The sequence below is a fragment of the Dermacentor andersoni genome, chromosome 6 (genome assembly GCF_023375885.2).
Source record: "Dermacentor andersoni chromosome 6, qqDerAnde1_hic_scaffold, whole genome shotgun sequence".
Classification (NCBI taxonomy): Eukaryota; Metazoa; Arthropoda; class Arachnida; order Ixodida; family Ixodidae; genus Dermacentor; species Dermacentor andersoni.
This window is the reverse complement of record NC_092819.1, coordinates 185387451-185407452: the sequence shown is the minus strand read 5'-3', so window position 1 is coordinate 185407452 and position 20002 is coordinate 185387451. Positions and strand designations below refer to the sequence as shown.

The 20002-nt window shown below is 45.0% G+C and overlaps 3 protein-coding genes across 3 annotated transcripts in view; 2 read left to right on the top strand and 1 right to left on the bottom strand.

The window, feature by feature from the left end:
- The first annotated feature begins 168 nt into the window (after positions 1 to 168).
- On the top strand, positions 169 to 1578 carry LOC126524013 (uncharacterized). Its single transcript, XM_055067020.2, has 3 exons — positions 169 to 423; positions 495 to 802; positions 933 to 1578. The coding sequence occupies exons 1-3, from the start codon at positions 256 to 258 to the stop codon at positions 1294 to 1296; spliced, it is 840 nt and encodes a 279-aa protein (XP_054922995.2). The 5' UTR covers positions 169 to 255; the 3' UTR covers positions 1297 to 1578.
- Positions 1579 to 1623: 45 nt separating this feature from the next.
- Positions 1624 to 4380, bottom strand: LOC126524021 (uncharacterized). Its single transcript, XM_072289036.1, has 2 exons — positions 3409 to 4380; positions 1624 to 2140 (listed from the first exon to the last, which is right to left on the bottom strand). Exons 1-2 carry the CDS (start codon positions 3594 to 3596, stop codon positions 1624 to 1626), a joined length of 705 nt encoding a protein of 234 aa, XP_072145137.1. The 5' UTR covers positions 3597 to 4380.
- A 201-nt stretch (positions 4381 to 4581) lies between these two features.
- The window catches only part of AGO1 (protein argonaute-1), a 92396-nt gene continuing 76975 nt past the window's right edge, over positions 4582 to 20002 (top strand). Inside the window, exons 1-3 of the mRNA XM_050172396.3 lie at positions 4582 to 4695; positions 13208 to 13580; positions 15143 to 15442. Coding sequence (XP_050028353.1) covers positions 4677 to 4695; positions 13208 to 13580; positions 15143 to 15442 — 692 coding nt within the window. The 5' untranslated portion in view covers positions 4582 to 4676. The remainder of the gene's footprint in view (positions 4696 to 13207; positions 13581 to 15142; positions 15443 to 20002) is intronic.

Here is a 20002-nt window from a genome sequence, read left to right as displayed (position 1 = left end):
GCAGGATGGCACTTCTCTTTACATGCCGCTCTTTGGTTTGCACTGTTTCTCATCTTACACTAAAAGTGCCTCTATGTCTCCAGAAGAGGGCTGTAGCGCCGAAAAACACAACAGACCGCAAGCGAGACGGGACAGGCGCATATGGGATGCGCCTGTCCCGTCTCGCTTGCGGTCTGTTGTGTTTTTCGGCGCTACAACCCTCTTCTGGAAACATGCACCAACTAGCCCCCCAACAAGTATTACTCAGTTACCTTTATGTCTGCTTCGTTCCCACCACAGGTGCCAACTACTTCCGATTGGCAGAAGGTAGCCGAAGGATTTTTTGAAAAATGGAACTTCCCGAATTGTGTAGGCGCCGTGGATAGGAAACACGTGCAGATTCAGGCCCCACCAAATTCAGGCAGCCTATACTTCAACTATAAAGTAATGTACACATTGACCCGTTTTTGTTTGTAAATCACTATTTTCTCAATATTAACCATTCATCATTCCAGGGCACATACTCTATAGTACTTATGGCTATAGCTGACAGCAATCTGAAGTTTATCCTTGTAGACGTTGGGGCCTATGGGCGGCAGAGCGATGGCGGAACACTCGGAGCCTCAAGGCTAGGGAAATTCTTGGAGCGTGGCCTCCTCGGTCTCCCGGCACCAAAATGCTTACCAGAGACTTCAACGGTGGCACCCCACGTTTTCGTAGGGGACGAGGCGTTCCAGCTTCGCCCCGACTTTCTTCGGCCTTACCAAGGTAGAGGCCTAGATGAAGGCAAACGAATATTCAACTATCGGCTCAGTCGTGCAAGGTTTGTTTCAGTGCTACATTGATTTACGGTGTGGGTGTCATCACTGGCCTAGCGGCAGAAATTGTTGACCTAATTTGATATACCTCTCGAGATCACAAGTGCAATGTACTTGTATCGAAATTCATTTCAGGAGGTGTGTTGAAAACGCATTCGGGGTGATGGCCTCGAGATTTCGCATTTTTCGCCGAGTTATTAACCTGCTCCCCGAGAATGCAGATTATGTGGTAATGGCTGCATGTGTGCTGCACAATTTTCTGAGTGAAGATGCAGCTTACATGCCACCAAACTATGCGGACTCAGAAGACTGCTACGATAACGTTACTGAAGGCCAGTGGCGGGAAGAAGACACCCAAGCCATGCTTGAATTGGCGCCGCCGGTGGGCCATAACTACAGTCGTAGTGCAGCTGCAACAAGGGAGATTTTCAAGGACTATTTTAATAGCACGCAAGGAGCCGTGCCATGGCAGTGGGCATCAGCTGGACTGCGGCACTGAAGACAATGCTCTGTGCCACCCCTCTCTCTCTCTCTCTCTGTGTGTGTGTGTGTGTGTGTGTGTGTGTGTGTGTGTGTGTGTGTGTGTGTGTGTGTGTGTGTGTGTGTGTGTGTGTGTGTGTGTGTGTGTGTGTGTGTGTGTGTGTGTGTGTGTGTGTGTGTGTGTGTGTGTGTGTGTGTGTTTGTGTGTGTGTGTGTGTGTGTGTGTGTGTGTGTGTGTGTGTGTGTGTGTGTGTGTGTGTGTGTGTGTGTGTGTGTGTGTGTGTGTGCAGCAAGCAAGTTTGGCATGGGGAAATAAACATAGCATGGGAATAAACCGGAATACGCCTTATTCTTCTTCAAATGATGGGTGCACAAGAAGGCCCACTGGGTATTTCCCTTGACTGTAATGCTCACAAATGCTCAGCAGCTCCATCTTTAAATGCATCAGCATGTGTGCAGGAGTTGCTTCAACTTGTGGTCTAAGTGACAGCAAAAAATGGCTTGAAGCGTCCATCGGCCTGTGAGCAGCAATGGCATTCCGCACGGATTGCAGCTGCCTATCTGTCTCGTCCAGTTCGTGGCGCCTTTTTTGTCGTTTATTTACCCTTGATGACGGGACACCGCTTGTGCTGGGGGTTGCCGTCATAGACCCTGCTTCATTTGCATCTGCACAGCCTGGGGTTTGAAACAGTACTTCGAGGGTGTCCAAAGAGGCATCTGGATCCTTCCGACTGTTTCGCGCTGGGCTTCCGCATGTAGCTGCACCACTGTTGGGCGCCAAGTTCCCATTAGACGCTGAGTTGTCCGCGAGAATATCTGTGCGACCAATTGAGAGATCAGTTGGTCCAAGGTTGCAGTAGCTCCTGCGTAGAATGTGCACAAAGTGTCAACTCGTTTTCACATGCATATTACTTGTTGCTTACCGTCTCGTTTCAACGGCATACCTGAGGAACTCTAGCTGCTGCATATATGGCCAAATTGATTTGCTAGCAGCTGCTGCTCCACTCTTCTTGGTGTCTGCTTCATCTTTAATTTTCTTTCTAAAAGTATCTTTGAGATTTTTCCACCTTGTTTGGATTTCTTCTATAGTCACTGAAATGGGGACCAGTATACCACATGATGTTAATCAACAGAAGGGATAAATAATTTTGAGCTCATATAAAGGTCAAAGTTTTGCATGAACATGCGGATTTTGCCATCTGTGAGCACAATAATAAAATAAAGCCCACATGAACGGGCCTACTCGCAGTAGCTTTAGCTCGGGCGCAACTCCGATGCGGCCTATTCAAATACGTCTAAAACACAAAAACACTTTTCTAAAATAACGACTGGGCCGATGTTAATGAAATTCGTTGTATTTGAGAGAGAAAGAAATTCTAGTGACTGTTGGTTGCGGAATTTCTATTTAGGGCCTTAATTTTGTTACAAGAATTTCCAAAAATTCGGAAGTTAGGAAAGAAAAGAGGCACCAAGTTTACAAAATTAATTACTCGATCAAGAGCAGATATCGCGATTCTGTAAACGGCATCTATTGGATCATTCAAAGCGGAGAAATTCGATATGCTAATTTATATCTTACGTGAATTCGTTACGATATGTACAAGGGTTCTGCAAAAATTGTATTTCCACATTACTAAATTTTTTGAGAGTCATGTGTGACATATCAATTTTGTCAGCGTTAGATGTTCTATTAGATGCAATTCACATAATTGTGCCATCGTTTTTCATTGCTGAGTTACGGAGTCGTAAACTTGGTAGTTTCGTTTTCCGAAAATGTGCGCTTTTTGCCAATTTTTAATAAAAAATTGACCACTTAAATAAAAAATTCGAAACAAACAGTCTGTAGACTTTAAGTTTTTCTTCTAAATGCGACAAACCTCGTCAAATTTGGTGCAGTGGTTGCCAAAAACGAATTGTTCTTTTACATATATTTAGATGGGAACACCCGAGCTAAAGCTTCCTCTTATCTAAAGGAATATGACAGCTTTCTTTTTCTCGCGGTTGCATAATTAAAGAAAAGGCGTTTCGCTAGAGAAGCGAGAAAAAATACTTTTAACACAAGCACTGTCATGCTATTCAAGAGTCTGCAACATTAAAAAAAATATTTATCAACACTGACAATCTCGCAGTTCAATACAACTGTTTTTTTTTTTTTTTTTGCTTACCGGTGTCAAAGTGTTTCAGCAAGGCGTCCCTTACTTCTTCCCAAAGGGACTCTTTAGACGTCCTATTGCGGAAGTTGTTGTCTTTCACATTCCAGAGCAGTGGCCGTTTTGAAACTTCAGTGATAAGCAGTTCGTTGAAAAGCTCTCTTGGCATGTTGCCCGTACCACGTGTAGCAAGTATATAAACATCGTCCTATGCGCAGGCTTTCCCGCACCAGTCCTCCTCAGGTCACGTGGCGAAGCGGGCCGTTCGGAAGCGGCGCTGCCGCTCTGCCGCCGCGATGAAATTCCAACTTGCCCGAACCTCGCCGCTCACGCCGCTAGTGCCGCCGCCGCCGCTCGAAACCGATTTCTGCGGCGCTGCGGCAGGATTCGCGAGCATTTTCGCTTGCATGTGAAACAGGCTTAAGTTAAGCCTAGAGGGCGGGTTATTGAGTTGGCCTCTCTCCGTCTATGTCTAAATTCAGTACAGTAGAACGAAGCAGACTTTTTCCGCACATTTCAACTTAGCGGTACCTTTGCGGGAGGTATAAAAACAGAAAGAAACAAAGCACAGCCTTCGAGATTACGACGCGCAGTGACAGCAGAACCCTGAAATCTTAGAGGCCATTTAAATTTCTTTTACACGCCGAATTATCGCCCTCGCGATATCGCGGACGTCATATAACGACTTCTTGAAACTTCATTGTGAAATAGCGTCGTCCGGTTAAAGCAACTGCCACTTTTGCATCTATGTTCGCGTAGTCGGGAGCTTGGTTTGCGATTTCGTACTTCACGTAGGACAAAAGCATCGATACTTTGAATATTTAGAAAAACGAGCCCCATGAGGCCTTCTGTAACTAGGTTATTAGATTGGTGCAAGTCAGCGGAATTCGTGACATGAGTCACCGGTAAAGGCCTACAATGACGCAGTTCTGACGTATGGACGTGCAAACGTGAACGGTGCTGTCCGTGCGCACGGAGAGCTTCGCAACTCGGCCAAACATTAGTTTCGCACTTGTACGGGCCACATTTGCATATTTGCAAAATGAGAAAAGGAGGAGGAGGGCACGGACGTGACGGCGACTTAACGGCTTCAAAAAAATGACGTCGTGGTTTTGCATCACGGCGGTGGCGCTTCAAGCAGAGTATCCGTGACGTCGTGCGAATGGATTGGCGTTTGCTTTTTCCTCCTCCCCCGATCCAGGCTGCGGTTTGAAACAGACAGCTTCGTGCAGACAGCACAGAAGCAAGGATGTACCCTGTTGGCCAGCGTAAGTACACCTTGTTCTTCCTAGCATGCTTCGACACCCGTAAGTCACGTTATTGCGGCTAATGCGGACCGCCTAGAGGAGTACGGAGACGCGTGACGGCCACTCGAACGACGTTAGGCTTACGCACGGGACGACTCCGCGTAGGGAGATCAGGCCGAGGCTTACGTTCCCATCGGAAAGCCCCGTTCATCCTGACGCAGATGTAGCTTTCGCTAACTCCTGCTTCAAACACGAGGCTTTGCTGCATTGTCGAGGCCCCAAATGCGTTCCCATTTGGGCGGACGGGCGGGCGAGGTTTGCGTACCGCTGAGATCGCGACGGGCAACCTCAACTGTGGGAGGTCTTGGCAGTCTCGTGGTGGAATGGAATGAAAACAAAAATGGAAGCCAACGCGTGTCCGCAGGAGTGTGCCATTCATTCGCGGAGGTAGGTGTTTTGCTCTGACGGTAGGCGCACTCTCTGTTCGTGGCGCTGAGCACTGGTCGTAGTACAGGCAAATGGTTGGCTTGCGTGCGCGGCATTCCCTAGGCCGCACACGACTGCCCTCGCGCGCAGCTGGCTGTTGCGCGAACCCACGCTTATCTTACTGTTACTTTATTTGCTTTGCCATGTGCGAGTGCCGTGCTGCCGACCGTGCGGGCGCTGGCGGATGACGGTGCGATGAAGACGATAACACGGCAAACGTTTACGCTTGCCCCGTCAGTTGCCGCGATTTTGTAGGCGTTGTGTCGCTTACTACCACGCCGTGTTGTACGCGTCGTGGAATCGTTTTCTAGCAGTTCTGAAAAGCAGCTAGAGACCTGGAGACCTCGTGTAGCTCTATACAAGGTCCACGTGATTGTCGAACCCAGTGGCCTGCCTGCGCCCGATTTGCTGCTTCTTGTGTTGTTGCACTCGAATCGTGCTTCGACGCCTTTTTACCAGCATCCTTTTGCTTGGTCCCCATTTTGCAACTCGTTAGTTCATTCTCTGTTAGGTTTAAGCCGCACTTGAGTACCGTGGTACAAATACGTAGCGTGAGAGAACGCGCGAAGGAAGTCGCAACAACTGTAGCGTGACGATGTTGTGTTGAACTTGCTTCTGTGCACATTGCTTCAAATGGAACACCTCGTTTTTGTATGGTCAAAGTGTTTTTGTTTTTTTGTTCATACAAACCTTCACATTACGTTGCCACTGCATGCTGTAGTTGCAAAATGCTTTAGGACATGTTGGGTCACTTGCTTGTGTGGCAAGCGATCATCCACAATCTGCATAAATACAGCATGAGTGCAATATGGATTGTGCATGCAGCACGTGAGGATGTCATAATGTGATTAATGACCACAGACAGGATTTGCAGGCACTACAAATGAGTATTTGGCATGAACAGGCACTTACAGCCTTATAATAGCATGATAGGGGCTAAAATAGACCTGTGAATTGATTGAAAATCGTGATATGCCTTGTGTATAGCCCATTTCCATGATAAGATGTGGCCAACATGTTTTATGTATTTGCTCTGACACAATGAGCAGGTAGTGTATATTTAATAGCCAAATGTCCTTGCTTACAATAGTTTGTCAAGTGGAAATTGCTGCTGATATTATTGTGGTCTGGGTCCTCTATGAGGAAGGAATTCCCAAAAGGGCAAGTGAAAAGCTGAAAAATCGTCCATACTGGATTCCCCGACATCAGCGTTCAAAGGGGCTGTCACTATCGAGCCAAAGGAGGGGTTTTAGTTTTTTGGCTAACAGCTGGTGGACCTCCTATGGCAGCCTCAAATTGTTTGCCATTTAGACTTAAATGACTAATTGTAATGTGCGCTAGCAAACGTTCACGTTCCTTGAACAGCTGGCCCAGTCTGTAAGGTAACTAACTTAATATAATGCTGCACATTATTCAGCCTTAAGAATACTGTTCGTACAATCACAAAAATAGGTGTATATGAGTCGCCTGTATATCAAACAGATAGAAACCTAAGCGGTCAATGGCCAAAAACTTGTCTCTATAAAAAAAGTCCTAGATTGCATTAAGTGACGACTTGAGCAGTAGCTCAAGCTGCCCATGAAGGCTGCTTAAAGCGCTTCCAGGAGAGGGAGGGGCTCTCTCTCCTGGAAATGCTTTGAGAGAAAGTTACTAGAAGAGAAAAAGTTCATGGTCGGAGTTCTAAAAGAGGTGTGCAAATATGAGAGCCTGCCACGTTCAGGTGACCGAGGCCGAACTGCAGGATGCCATTTGTGGGAGGGAGGTTAACCCATGTGCATGTCTTCATCCCTTTGAACACTACAGTTGCCGCCAAGTTTAGGTGCTCAAAGCTGAATAATGTAACTGGTTACATGTAATTGATTCCCGAAAAAAGTAATTGTATTAGAATGAGTGTTACAGAGTTATCAAAGTAATCGTTAAGGTAAAGAAATAAAAAATGAAATTGATCGCAAGTAATTGAGTACATGTAATCCATTACGTACAAGTCTGGTAACAATTTTTTCCATTAAACAAAGCGGTCTGACCTCAGGTCTTAGAATACAGCTTCTTCTGTGCACCAGTCTGTTCGATTGGACCACGAACCTGCCTAGACATCTTTTGCCACCTGGTGTTCAAGTTCTGATGCAAAGTGAAATTGTGCAGTTAATGTCAGTGATTTTCTTCAGGGAACGTAATGAAACTAAAGAAATCAGTCTTTTTACATGCAATTTTCGACAACAATGAAAAATACCTTGGATTGCTCATATATATTAATTTATTCCTAAAACTACCAATGAATGGAATCATCTTCCGGCTTCAATTGTTACCATAACCAATACATCTGCTTTTAGAACTACTATTGCAGAATACATTTGTTAATGTGCACTTTTTAATTTTTTCTTCAATTTTTTTTATTATTATACCCTGTCATCTGTACATACTCTGTATTTTGTTCCACTCCCTTCTGTAACGCCTTCGGGCCTTGAAGGCACAATAAATAGATAAGCAAATAAATGATATTGCAATAAAACGTGCCTAGTGTCTCAATGCATTGGCTTGCACGTGGGAAATTCCTAAAGGTGTTCTATTCTGCCTACTGAGGCACGTACTCACGGCCTAGTGGTTAGAGCAGTGAGCTGCTGGGCTAGGAGGCCTCTGTTCGATTCCTGCCATTGGACAATTTTATATGACACGCACACACACACATGCTTAATATACTTGAAGCATTATATACATATATATATATATATATATAAACTAGGCTTTTACATGTTCCAGAATTTTGTTGTCGTCTTTTAATGTTTTGTTTGGACCGTGTGGCTTTTCTTTTCTATAGCCTCCATTATGCAAGAGAGACTTTGCACGTTAGAAGTAAAGAAACCTCTCGACCCCTTCTCTGCAGCTTCGGTTTAGTCGTGCATATCCGCTGGGCGTCGTTTCCCTTACCTGTCCCTGTTCTTTTTGTTTGACTTAAACGCGGTGGACCTGCGAATGTGTGTTGCAAGTTTAAACGGTAGAAGTGGCCTTATATTTCAATATGTGCTCAGGGTAGGGCATTCTATTAAAAATCAATGAAGCTAGCCTGGCAATTTTTATCCTGAATGCTGAATTCAAAATCCTTCAGTCACATTATTTCAACATCTAGCACTAAAGTACAATGCTGAGGGGTGTAGGTGAGAAACGCACAGAAGGCTTGACAGAGCCTACACCCCGTTAAAAACGTAAACAGCAGGATGCAGCAAGTGACACCATTTAGTTAGTGTACTTGTTGATGAAGTTCCTGTATAAAATACTTTGAGCACATATCTATAGTACGAGAACTAAGGGGGAAAAGGTTGCTCAAAAAGATGAAAAGAAAAAAGCATCGATAAAGAAATGTTGAAACTGAACAACCACGTGGTGAAATTTTCTTTTCACAAATTAAAAATTTTCTAGTGCCCCTGGTAACATGTTTTATCATTTGTTGACTGTAGGTGGACCATGAGGGAATTTTTCAGTTTGCTTTGGTGCATATAATATGTGTATTTGTTTGTGTAGTTAAAATTTGCAAGCTGTGCAATAAATGGGTCATTATGTTGGGTCATTATGAATTGATACCCATAAAGTCAGCTCTTCGATATTTATTGACATACTTCAGCTAATACCAAGACCATATGGTGCATAGATGTACACCCTCTTAGGGAACACTGAATTTGTGTTCAAAGCTAGTAATTCTCCTTGTGTGTGCTTGCAATGAGGGAAAGTTCTGTGAGCCGGATTCTTCAACAGGATAACAACATAATAGCAGTGAGTGACATTATGACTTGCACATTTACAGGCATTCTCATTCAAACCTGTACAGATGAGGTGTTCAGTTTGTTATTGGACGAGGGTGCACGCTCGACACTACACTAAAATGCCTTTTTGCTCTAGCGAGTCGCCTCTTGCCTGTGCTAAGATCTCCGTTGTAGAGCTAAATGACCGTTCCACCACTGATACAGTAATTGGCATTGCTTTTGCGCCGTAGCTGTGTGTAAATAGTTGTCCATAATAATGAGCCCACTAACAAACTAAAATAATATGGAGCTTTGTAATCGGTGTTTCTGCTGCACATAACTTGCTAAAACCTCCGCAACTTGAGCAGTGTTTGTCACGCATGGAAACTCGCAGATCTCATTTCACATGCACGGGTTGTGTCTGGTGCAACTTTTGGACTTGACTGTTGGGGGACTCGGAAGGCACTTTTTTTTGTGTGTGAGCTGCCCCAAGGGGTAATGTTTAGTACAGTGAAGCTGTATAGACCGTTTCATCGGGCGAGGAGGATAGGGCGTGCGGAGAGCCTTTCCTCCTCTCTGGCTTGGGCGATCCGGCGCGGCGCTGCTTGAAAGTATTGCTGTCGCGTGCTGCGGAACGATATTGAGATGTTTTAGATGGTACTTTGGAAAATTTACGCCATGTCCGTTCATATAAGGTCGTCAGGGAAGCCTTTCGGTGCATCGGTAACTACAGTAGGCGGAAATATCTTTTGGGGGCGCAAAAATGTGACGCGTTTTATCAGTGGCGGTGTGTGTATGTGTTGTGAACTATTTTGCTTATATCGGTTTTAATTCAACAAAGGAAACCGGTGTCTCCGTATGAGCAGCATGAAATTGTAAATCTGCTCAATATCTGATCGCTTGGCGTAGGGAGTAAAACATAAAGCATAAGAGCGCATGCTCGTACACGGCCAACCTTAGGACACAACAAAACATGTAAGCGGCAGGCGCAATCAAATATTTGTGATGCACCAGCATCGTTCTCGCGCATTTCAAGTCTAGTAGGCTTCAAATTACCATATGTCTACGGTAGCCTTCCTGCATGAGGCCGATGGCGCTGCTCAACACAGCGATCACTGCGGTTGCTGAACCAGCACGGTACATATGTAAGCTGTGCGCTTCGGCATTGCCTTTTTTGCCTGCATACAGCCATAATATATGAGGGATCGCATAAAAAGAATGCGATGCCTATTTTTGAGGACAAAATTTCCGTAATACTTGTGCGTGCGTCGTAGAGAACGGAACGTACACAACCGAAAAAGAAATTCGGTTATCATCCTCTTTCTCGAAAAAGCAAGAGAAAACGGGCTAACGCCGCAATAGGGCCTCGCATGGTCACGCCGCACAACGTTTATAAATATATAACCGCTGATGCAGTATGCTTGGACCATGCGGTATGTATAGAACAAAGATATATATAATCCAGCACCTACCACTGCTTAGGACGCTCGCGCAGTTCGTAAACAGTCCCTTTGCTGGACAAGCGTAATTCAGACTGTAAGGTATGCTGCTATCACTTGCCAAAACTATTTTATTCAGGGGTGGAAACCTCATCCATCAAACCAAGTAGTCACGCAATGTAACCTGCAGCGAACAGTTAGAACGCTTGTCGAAGTATAACATCACAGCTCCTATCGTAGCAGAACAGTACCCACACTCACGCTGTTACGATCGTCGCGTATGTTTCATGGCTCCTAAATCGCAGATCAGAAATAGAGGATAATACTGCAATAAGGTCACATTAGTGATTGGAACATTCAGAAATACACAAGTGATCTCCGAGGCTGATTGTAGGCACGAATATGCATGCGCGCACACATGCGTGCTCCGTCCGCCTCAACGCCAGCAGAAATTCCGGCCATGACGCCTTAAACCACTTCAGCACGTCTCACAGAACCGTTTACCACGTAGAAAACGCACGTCATACTAAACAGGCCGCACGACCGCGAAAACAAACGCCAGAACCTGCCGCCGAGCGTATACCTGCCATGCAAAAGACCGCTTTCACCCAAGCCAGTATGGCGCTGCTCATAGGCGGCGCCACTGCGTTCACAATATGGCGGCGCCTACGGAAAAACGGTCTATATAGCTACCCTGTGGCAGTGGTCGATATCCATCCGTCTACACCTCGCGTCGACACGACAAATTTTTGTCTCCAGTTTCTCGTGAAGGCTCTGTAACTCTGCATCTAATGTAGGTATCCTGAAAAAAAAAATCATACCGAAATTGGTCGCTAAGACGACTCTATCGTTATGCCGAGTTTCATTTACTTGTAGTAATTAGTTAGTTCACAGTGGAATTGTAAACGTTACAGAATTCCCATCTGCTGTCAATACATGGCTGTCTATGGAGGGAGTATGGTTACAGAAAATGGGTGGAACTCTTGTTTTATCGAAACTATCTCGAAACAAATTATATGACAATTAGCTGCTAAGATGACTCCTACATTATTGCAGGTTTTATCTACTTTTCATAATTACGTAGTGCACAGTGAAGTTTTAAATATTGCAGAATTCCGGTCTGTTGTCGATACATGGGCTTCTACAGGAGGGAAACAGATAGCCCTATGCTTGTCCGCTAGAACAAAACTATAGTTCTTCCAAGTTTCATTCAGCTAATTAACTATGAAGTATGCTCAATTGCATTACAAACGTGCTTTGTTTTGTTTCGTGCACTCCTTTGACTGCGCCCCGTTGAACGCATATCATCGCTCGCTTCAAGGCTCATTTTAATGGCCACCTGCATCCTGTACACACTGTTGCCACCAGTAGGCGGTGTGTGTGATGGTTACATCAGAGTCGCCTAGGTGAAGTAATAATAATAATAATACCTATATATACATATATGTGTCTATTGAGGTAAAACACACCACAGCTTCGTTGCTCGTCCTCCACAGTGGAAGGGCTGATTGTTTCTTTTTTCTTTATTTATTCAATTCATTGCATACATACCATACAGAATACTGTTTGGACCCATAGCCTTGGTGTCTAGTTTGGGGTCCAATACCAAAATAGACATAAGAAGAACAGCATACTTATTGTAAGATACAACTTAAATGCACATTAAAGAATTTTTACAGGGAAAATATAGGATAAACAAAAGGCTATGTTATGACATCAGGGGATACAAATAGAAAGACCCTGTCAGCATTCATGAGAGAAGTTCTTTGTACAAAGTTCTGGCTAGTCTTTACACTGAGTGGGAGAGCGTTCCATATTATAGCACCGTCGAACTCCACGAGTCTCTGTCCATATACATTGTGACATGGTGGTAAGTTAATACAGTTGTTAGTAGCTGCGCCCATGTCTCATGCCGGAAAATTAAACATTGTGATGGGTAGTGGATTATTGAAACATGTTATCGCACTAACTGCCTGAGCAACTTTTACTTTATATGCCTCAGTGAACGGCAGAACACGAAACATTGAAACATGTTTTCCCGACCTGTATGCCGTCTTTCAGTGGGCTTCACTGCAGATTCATTCACCCAAGGCCAGGGTAACTGAGTCTTCATTTACCCCTCGGTGGCTCCACCAGCTCACTGACAAAACATCTTCAGTTACTTCTGTGCACATGAATAGTCATTGTCTGTAAATTTTTAGGGTTCAAACAGTCTTCAAGGTATAACGGGTTTTCAAGGTGCCACTTCTTGAGTGAGGGCAAAAAAACAGCAGAGCACAGACAAGGACACGCGCCGACTTTTGACTGGAAATGTTTATTGCACACGAAACATACATATACGTTGTGGAGTGTAAACAAAGGAATAGGCAAGCAGAGCTGCACCCGTTAAAATAACATTGCAAAACATGACTTGCGATTGCCTATGCTGTGTGCACCTGCACCTCTAAAAATGAATTGCAACAATGACAGATCGTTTTACACATGGTGTGCCTTAATGCACGACCTGAGCCACTTCATTGGTTCCGTGTGTGTGCTGACCGTGGCATTTGTCGATGGCATTGTTCATTTGTCCAAATAAGGGGGTGCAACTGTAGGTTTGACACCAAGTGGCTAAAGATTAGTCTTTACCGTTGCACTAATTTTATTGTTCTCGCGCAGCCTGTCGTTTTAGCACCCATCTGTGGAAGCTGCCACTGGTTTTTCGTCCTCGGTCAAGAAGTCTCACCGTTTTACTTTGAGCCATGAATAAACAAGTAGTCCAATCTTGGCATTGGTAGTGAGCTACTTTTGTTTTCACCCTTGCCTGACCTGGGAACAGTAGCGTGCTGCCCGATGAATTGTCACAGCATGTTTGCCCCTTGCATGTACTTGCAGCCCCTGGGCCCCCTGGCGGTGGTGGCGGCGGAGGAGGAGGTGGTGGCCCGGGAGGGGCGCCGCGCGCCCCACCCCCCGTGACTCCCGTGGGCACGGTGACCCCCCTAGGGGGCGGCCCCGTCCCTTTGGGTCCCGCACCCCCAGCCACGACACCCGTGGCTGCTGTCACGGCGGGTGCCCTGGGGCCCGCCGAGATGGCGGTTGCAGCGGCGGCACTGCCCCAATTCTCGTGTCCACGGCGACCCAACGTGGGCACCGAGGGGCGGCCAATCCTGCTGCGGGCCAACCACTTCCAGATCTCCATGCCGCGTGGGTTCCTGCACCACTACGACGTCACCATCACGCCTGACAAGTGCCCGCGCAAAGTCAATCGGTGGGTGGCTCACTCCTTCGAGTTGAGGAGAAATGGCTGTGGCCGTGTTGCTGCCAGCATCAAAACTGCAGGATTGACAGGCATAGCGATTCTGAATTGCTTTGTTGGCAGGTGATGCTTGCATCTTGTTTCGCATGATGCAAGTGCAGTTGACTCCCATTAATTTAACTCTTGTGGGACCGCAGTGCTTGGTCGAATTATCCAAATGGTTGAATTTGCAAATAGCGGTAAAATGAGCTTTTCAGTAAAAAAAAAATCTAAAACAAATCCCTCTGTCTACCATCCCATATTTCCGCCTGGTCGATGGATCGGTCAGTTCCCGATTGAGTTCTCGTCGAGCGAACTTGCTGTGACTTTCTGGATTTGGGGCCACATTCTTTAACAGGTGGCAAATCACACTGCACTTGACAGTGGACGCCTCCTCTTTGCTGTCGGCGCTTGCCACATGCGGAGTGATGATCGAGTCACGTGAGACATGGTCCTCTCGTCTGTCGTGCAGATTGGCTTTACGATAAACCAACAGCCACGAAGTTGGATTTTGTAGAAAAACTGGAAATGAGAACTGTTTATACAATAAATAAAAAAAAGGCTACAAAACACAGGTCCACTGTTATGAGAACCTCATTGGTATTGAGTGTAACAGAAAGCCACTAATTCATTAGTAACGGAAAAAAGGAAAGCACTTGATTCAAGAAAAATTGTATTGATAAGCAAAATAGTTTGCAGGCCTTCATATTCTAGAACTGAGCTATAAGCAGTACTGACATAATCATTTTGTGTTCCCTTTAGTAAGGGTAGACTGTGCCGTCTTAATTCTGTACCTAAGCTGCGATAGCTTGCTGCATTGTTTTTATGCAATGCCAGAAGGCTCCCGAGCATGTGCAGCACTGTATTTTCTTGCCCAAAATTTGTAAGCATTACATTTTGTGAAAAATTTGCTGGTATTCAATTTGGTATTGGCCTTTTTTTTTTTTTTTTCTCGATTTGATTTTATATTCAGTTCAGAATCTACTATTCGATATTTGTACATCCTTAGTTTTCCAGCTTGTAGTAACCGCCGCACGCCTGAGCGTGGAGCAGTGCGGGTCAGTGGGGATCGTACTAATGGAAGTGGCATGCTTTCAAGTTTGAACTAAATGAGTTTTTCTTCCATAGCAGTCTGCGATCTCTTGAGACCTCTTAGCGTATTCGAATGAAGCGAAAAGTGTATTTAACCCCAGTCAAATTAATGGGGGGGGGGGGAGGGAGTTGTCTGTAACATTGCTAGATTAGCTAGCTGCCTATGGGATTTGCGATGCGTGCTATCAGTAATATGGGATACAGAGCAGACAGACACCAGCGCTTGTGGTGTCTTTGTGTCCCGTCACCATTTTGTGCTCCGTACACGAATGGAGAATCTGTTGGCAGGCTGTCTGCAGGGGCCCTTTCGAAGTGCAGCAGGCTGCTGCAGCTTCGTTGCATTTATCCGGTTCATTGTAGCAAGTGGTACCTCGAGAAAAATAGTTGCTCACCGCAAGGTGGAGCTTTGCTCCTGTTCACTGACAACTGTTTTCTTCCTGCAGGGAAATAATCGAGACGATGGTGCAGTCCTACTCGAAGATATTTGGCAGCCAGAAGCCTGTGTTTGACGGTCGCAAGAACATGTACACCCGGGACGACCTGCCCTTGGGCAAGGAGAAAGCGGAGCTGGAGGTGACCCTTCCCGGCGAGGGCAAGGACCGTGTGTTCCGGGTGGCCATCAAGTGGGTTGCCCAGGTCAGCCTGTATGCACTCGAGGAAGTGCTCGAGGGACGCTCCCGCCACATCCCCATGGACGCCGTCCAGGCACTCGACGTGGTCATGAGGCACCTGCCCTCCATGACGTGAGCCTTGTGCGCACTTGGTCTGTGCCGGTGCTAGGGTGACAGAAGTGCTTCGGGAAACGCATTTCTTAAAGCACGGCTGCATGTTTCCAAGGTTTGCAGTTAATATGTATGAAGTGCAGGCAATACTGCAGGCACATTGCTGAATATTAAGGAAATGCGAGATCTGCACTCTTTATGTGCTGGTTTTAATAGCACGTGTTTCTTCATTGACTTTAAAGGGAGCAGGCAGAAATAAGAACCAAGAAGACTTGTTATCAAGTTCCGTTAAGTTCACGAGTGTCCACACAGAATAAATACAGTAAAACCTCGCTAATTGGATCTGTTTATCTGAAAATTTAGTCAGACTGTAGAATTCTGCATTCCCGTAATTTGCAATTGGAATTACAGCAGATAATTTGAAAGCCAGCCTGCATACATCTGGATAATTCGTAATTTCTGGTTGTGCCGTCGGAGAAAGGCATCGTTGGGACACGCTTCCAGTTTCACATATCTTGGAGCCGGTGCTAGAAAATGTGCCCTGGTGTTAAAAGCACAAAACGTAGACTGGACACGAAGGTGATGCCACACGCGCTTCTCGTGTCCCATCTACATTCTGCGCTGTTAACACCAGGATGGAGAACCAAAAAGCCCAAGCTGCTATTCTAAAAAATGTGGCAGCCACGATGTGTTTACCGCTCTTGCAGTTGCGCCTAACTAGTAACATTCCTGCTTGTGGCGCTTGTAGTAAACGAATTCATGGCCCTTGAGATGGAGCTGCCCCTTGAGCTGCGATGCTGACCCCACCGATGGTGCCAGCGCTGCAACACGGGCACTAGCAATGTGGGGCGCTGGTGATGTGCCTACGTTTTGTTGCAGTGCATGTAGTTTTGTTTCTTCCTTTCACAAAAAAGAACAGCAAGCCAGAGCATCGTCCTTAGTGATGAGAGACGCTTGCTGCTCAGTTGTAGGGTCCCGCAATGTCATGCCCGTAGCAAGTTTCTTATTCTTCGCTCGCTTTCGGCCGAACTGATTGACAGTGTGGAACTTCTCCAATCCTGCTGGCATGTTTGTCATCGCACGGTCGCAAGTAAAGGCAAAATGGTGCCACGACCAGCCAGATTTTCAGATCCGGTGTTTCTTTGTCAGCTGCGATGTGCTGATCCAACAGCTTCATCATCATCATCATTTATTGACCCTTAAGGACCCTTTTCAGGGTATTACATAAGGGGGCGGGGGCAAAAGCATCAAGAAACACTATGGTCATTATTATACAATGGTTAACTCATTAGTATAACGATAAACAAAACTTAGTACACATGCTAGTAGACGACGGGCAAGAAAAATTTAAAAAAAAAATACAAAAATAAAGTAAGGTACGAACCGGAAGTAGAAATGGCAACACAACCGGCAATATAACAGAAAAGCGAAAAAAAAAAGAACTTAGACGTTAGAGTAACAGCATAGTACTGGTAGGTTAAGGGTTTAGAAAACATGACAAGAGGTGTCTAAATTTATCTGGATTACTTTCATTTACTATGCTGTTGGGTAGCGCGTTCCACAATTCAATAGCACCAGGTAAGAAAGAGTTGCTAAAGGCATTAGAGGAACCATGGAGACTTTGTACACTCGGGTTGTTAGAGTCGTTTAGAAAAGCGGTTGGGCGGAAGTAAGAGAGTGTTCCTGACATGTGGAAAATTGTAATAGAGTTTGTGGAAAAGGGAAAGTTGTGAAATCTTCCTACGAAGTGCTAGGCTAGGGATGCTGAGGGATGATTTAATGCCGCTTATACTTGTATGCCAGTCATAGTTTGAAGCGATAAAACGTGCTTCGCGATTCTGCATTGCTTCGAGCGAGTTAGTAAGATAGGACTGGTGAGGGTTCCAAATTGCTGAGGCATACTCAAGTTTAGTCCGAATGAATGTTTCATAGGCGAGCTTGCGTACGTGAACAGGAGACAGAAAAATCGATCTTTTGAGTAGGCCAAGTGATTTAGAACAGTCGTTTATAAGTTGAGTTATGTGTGCAGACCATGTAAGCTGATTAGTGATAGTAACGCCTAGATAACGGTAAGAGTCAACTTTAGTCAAGGGTGTGGAATTAAGAAAGTACTGATGGTTAATGATGTCCCGCTTGCGAGTTACACACATGTACTTGCACTTGGAAACGTTGAGGGACATGAGCCAAATAGAGCACCAATTTGCTATTTTGCTTAGGTCTTCCTGGAGTATTAGTTGGTCATTACGGGAGGATATGCGATACAACGCAGTCATCAAGACTGACGATACAAGACGCAGTCATCAGCGAATAACCGAATTGATGAAAGAATGCTATTAGGGAGGTCATTTATAAATATTAGAAACAAAAGAGGTCCGAGCACAGAGCCCTGGGGTACACCTGACAAGACTGGCCTACTTGTCGACTTGAGGTTATCGATGACAGCGTGTTGTGAGCGGTTTGTGAGAAAACATTCAATCCAGGACAAAACAAGTTGGTCGAGATTAAGACAAGCAAGTTTCGCGTTAAGATGTAGATGGGCGACACAATCAAACGCCTTTGCCAAGTCAAGATAGATAACGTCGGTTTGGAAACAGGAGTCAAGGTAGAGGTGAAGGTCTGTGGTGAATTCGAACAGCTGCGTTTCACATGAGTGGCCTCGTCTAAATCCATGTTGATTGGGAAAGAAAAAAGAGTGCTTGTCTAAATGAGATGCAATGCTGGAGTACAATATATGCTCTAGAATTTTACAAGGTATGCAAGTTAGGGAAATAGGGCGGTAATTACTTGGTCTAGAACGACTACCAGATTTGTATGCAGGTACAATACTGCTAATTTTCCAATCATTCGGAATAGTAGAAGAGGCAATAGATTGAGTGAAAATCAATTTCAAGAAGCGGCTAGATTGATATTTGGTGCCCTTTAAAGCTTTGGCCGTTATGCCGTCTGGGCCTGGCGCACTGGAAAGCTTAAGGTTATCGATTAACTTGGAGATTCCTTGAGTATGTATATTAACAGCCGGCATTTCCGAAAAGTGAGTAGGTGGCAACATAGGAATATCAGTGGGAGGTTCATTAGTGAAAACCGAGCAAAAGTAAGAGTTCATGACATCGGGACGTTGATTCACTGAAACAGGAGACCCGTCCGAGTTGATTAATGCGATACTATGACATGAAGTACGTTTAAGTGATAATGAGTTCCAGAATTTGCGAGGGTAGAATGCTCAACAGATCCTGGTGAAAATATTTGCGTTTAGATTGTCTCAGCAAACTTGTGTATTCCCGCAATACCGTCAAGTATCTTTCCCATTGTTGCGGATTGTTGCGTCGTTTGAGTTCGCGAAAAATTCGCTTTTTTTCCTAGATAGTTTTTCAAGGTTGTTCGAATACCAGGCTCTGCCGGCATCCCCGCGAACACGTACAAGAGGAACATGGGCATCAAGAAGAGACAAAAGTTTATGTTTATAGAGTACCCAGTTTTGCTCAACTGTTCTGGAAGTCTACAAAAAATGATTCTAGCTCATTGTTAATTTCTGCAAAGTTTGCTTTATTGTAATCTCTGATGTATATAGTAGACGGCTGGTGGGTAGGAAGTTCAATAGCTATGTTAAAAAACAAAATGTTGTGATCGCTAACACCTTTAACATACTGTAATGAATTTATTAGTTCATTATTGGTAGTAAGTACTAAATCAAGAATGTTATTACTGCGAGTAGGTCTGGTAACTACTTGGCTAAGATTGTACGTAAGAACTGCTTCTAGGAAATCTTTAGACGCGCGGGTTGAAGCCATGCAGCTTTCCCAGTCAATATCCGGAAAGTTGAAGTCGCCGCATAGCACGAGATTAGCGCGAGGAAAACGGGAGATTAGATTGGATGTGATGGAATTAAGTTCGTTTGTAAATGTAATGTCACAATCAGGGGGACGGTAACAAGAAATCAGTATGGTAGTGCTTGTCGGCAGTACTATCTTGAGACAAAGAATCTCGTGGTGACTTTCAGCAGATAAGCGAGAAGAGACTAGCCATTGTTTGACAAATACCAAGACCCCACCCCCCCCCCCCCCGACGACCGGTCCTATCTTGCCTGTAAACGGTATACGATGAGTTGTTCAGAAGTTCGTGGTCCTCGATGTCAGAGTTTAGCCATGACTCTGTGATAACAACAATGTCAGTGTCATCATCCATGATGATCGTTTCCAGTGTTTCTTTTTTCGACATGAAGCTTTGAGCATTGGTTAACATAACTTTCATCGTGTGAAAGTTATGAAAGCTTCGAGAGACAATGACCAAATGGCGTGCAATTGTTCGTTGTCAAGCATGCATTGCCTGAATGCCTCGTTGCACCCTACTGGGATTTGACCTCGCAACAGCTAGTTCGTATAGTAATTGGTGTTGTACACCGGAGCCATTTTCACGAAACTTTGTAGAAAATGAATAATTAGAGATGCTATAAAAATGAAATTTTTATGTTATTTGTACGTGCACCATTTTCCTAAGCAATATGACCCAAACTGTTTCCTCAGAGCGCGTTGCATCGCCATCACCAATGTGTCATGGCAGCGTTGTTTTGCTTACATTGCGTCA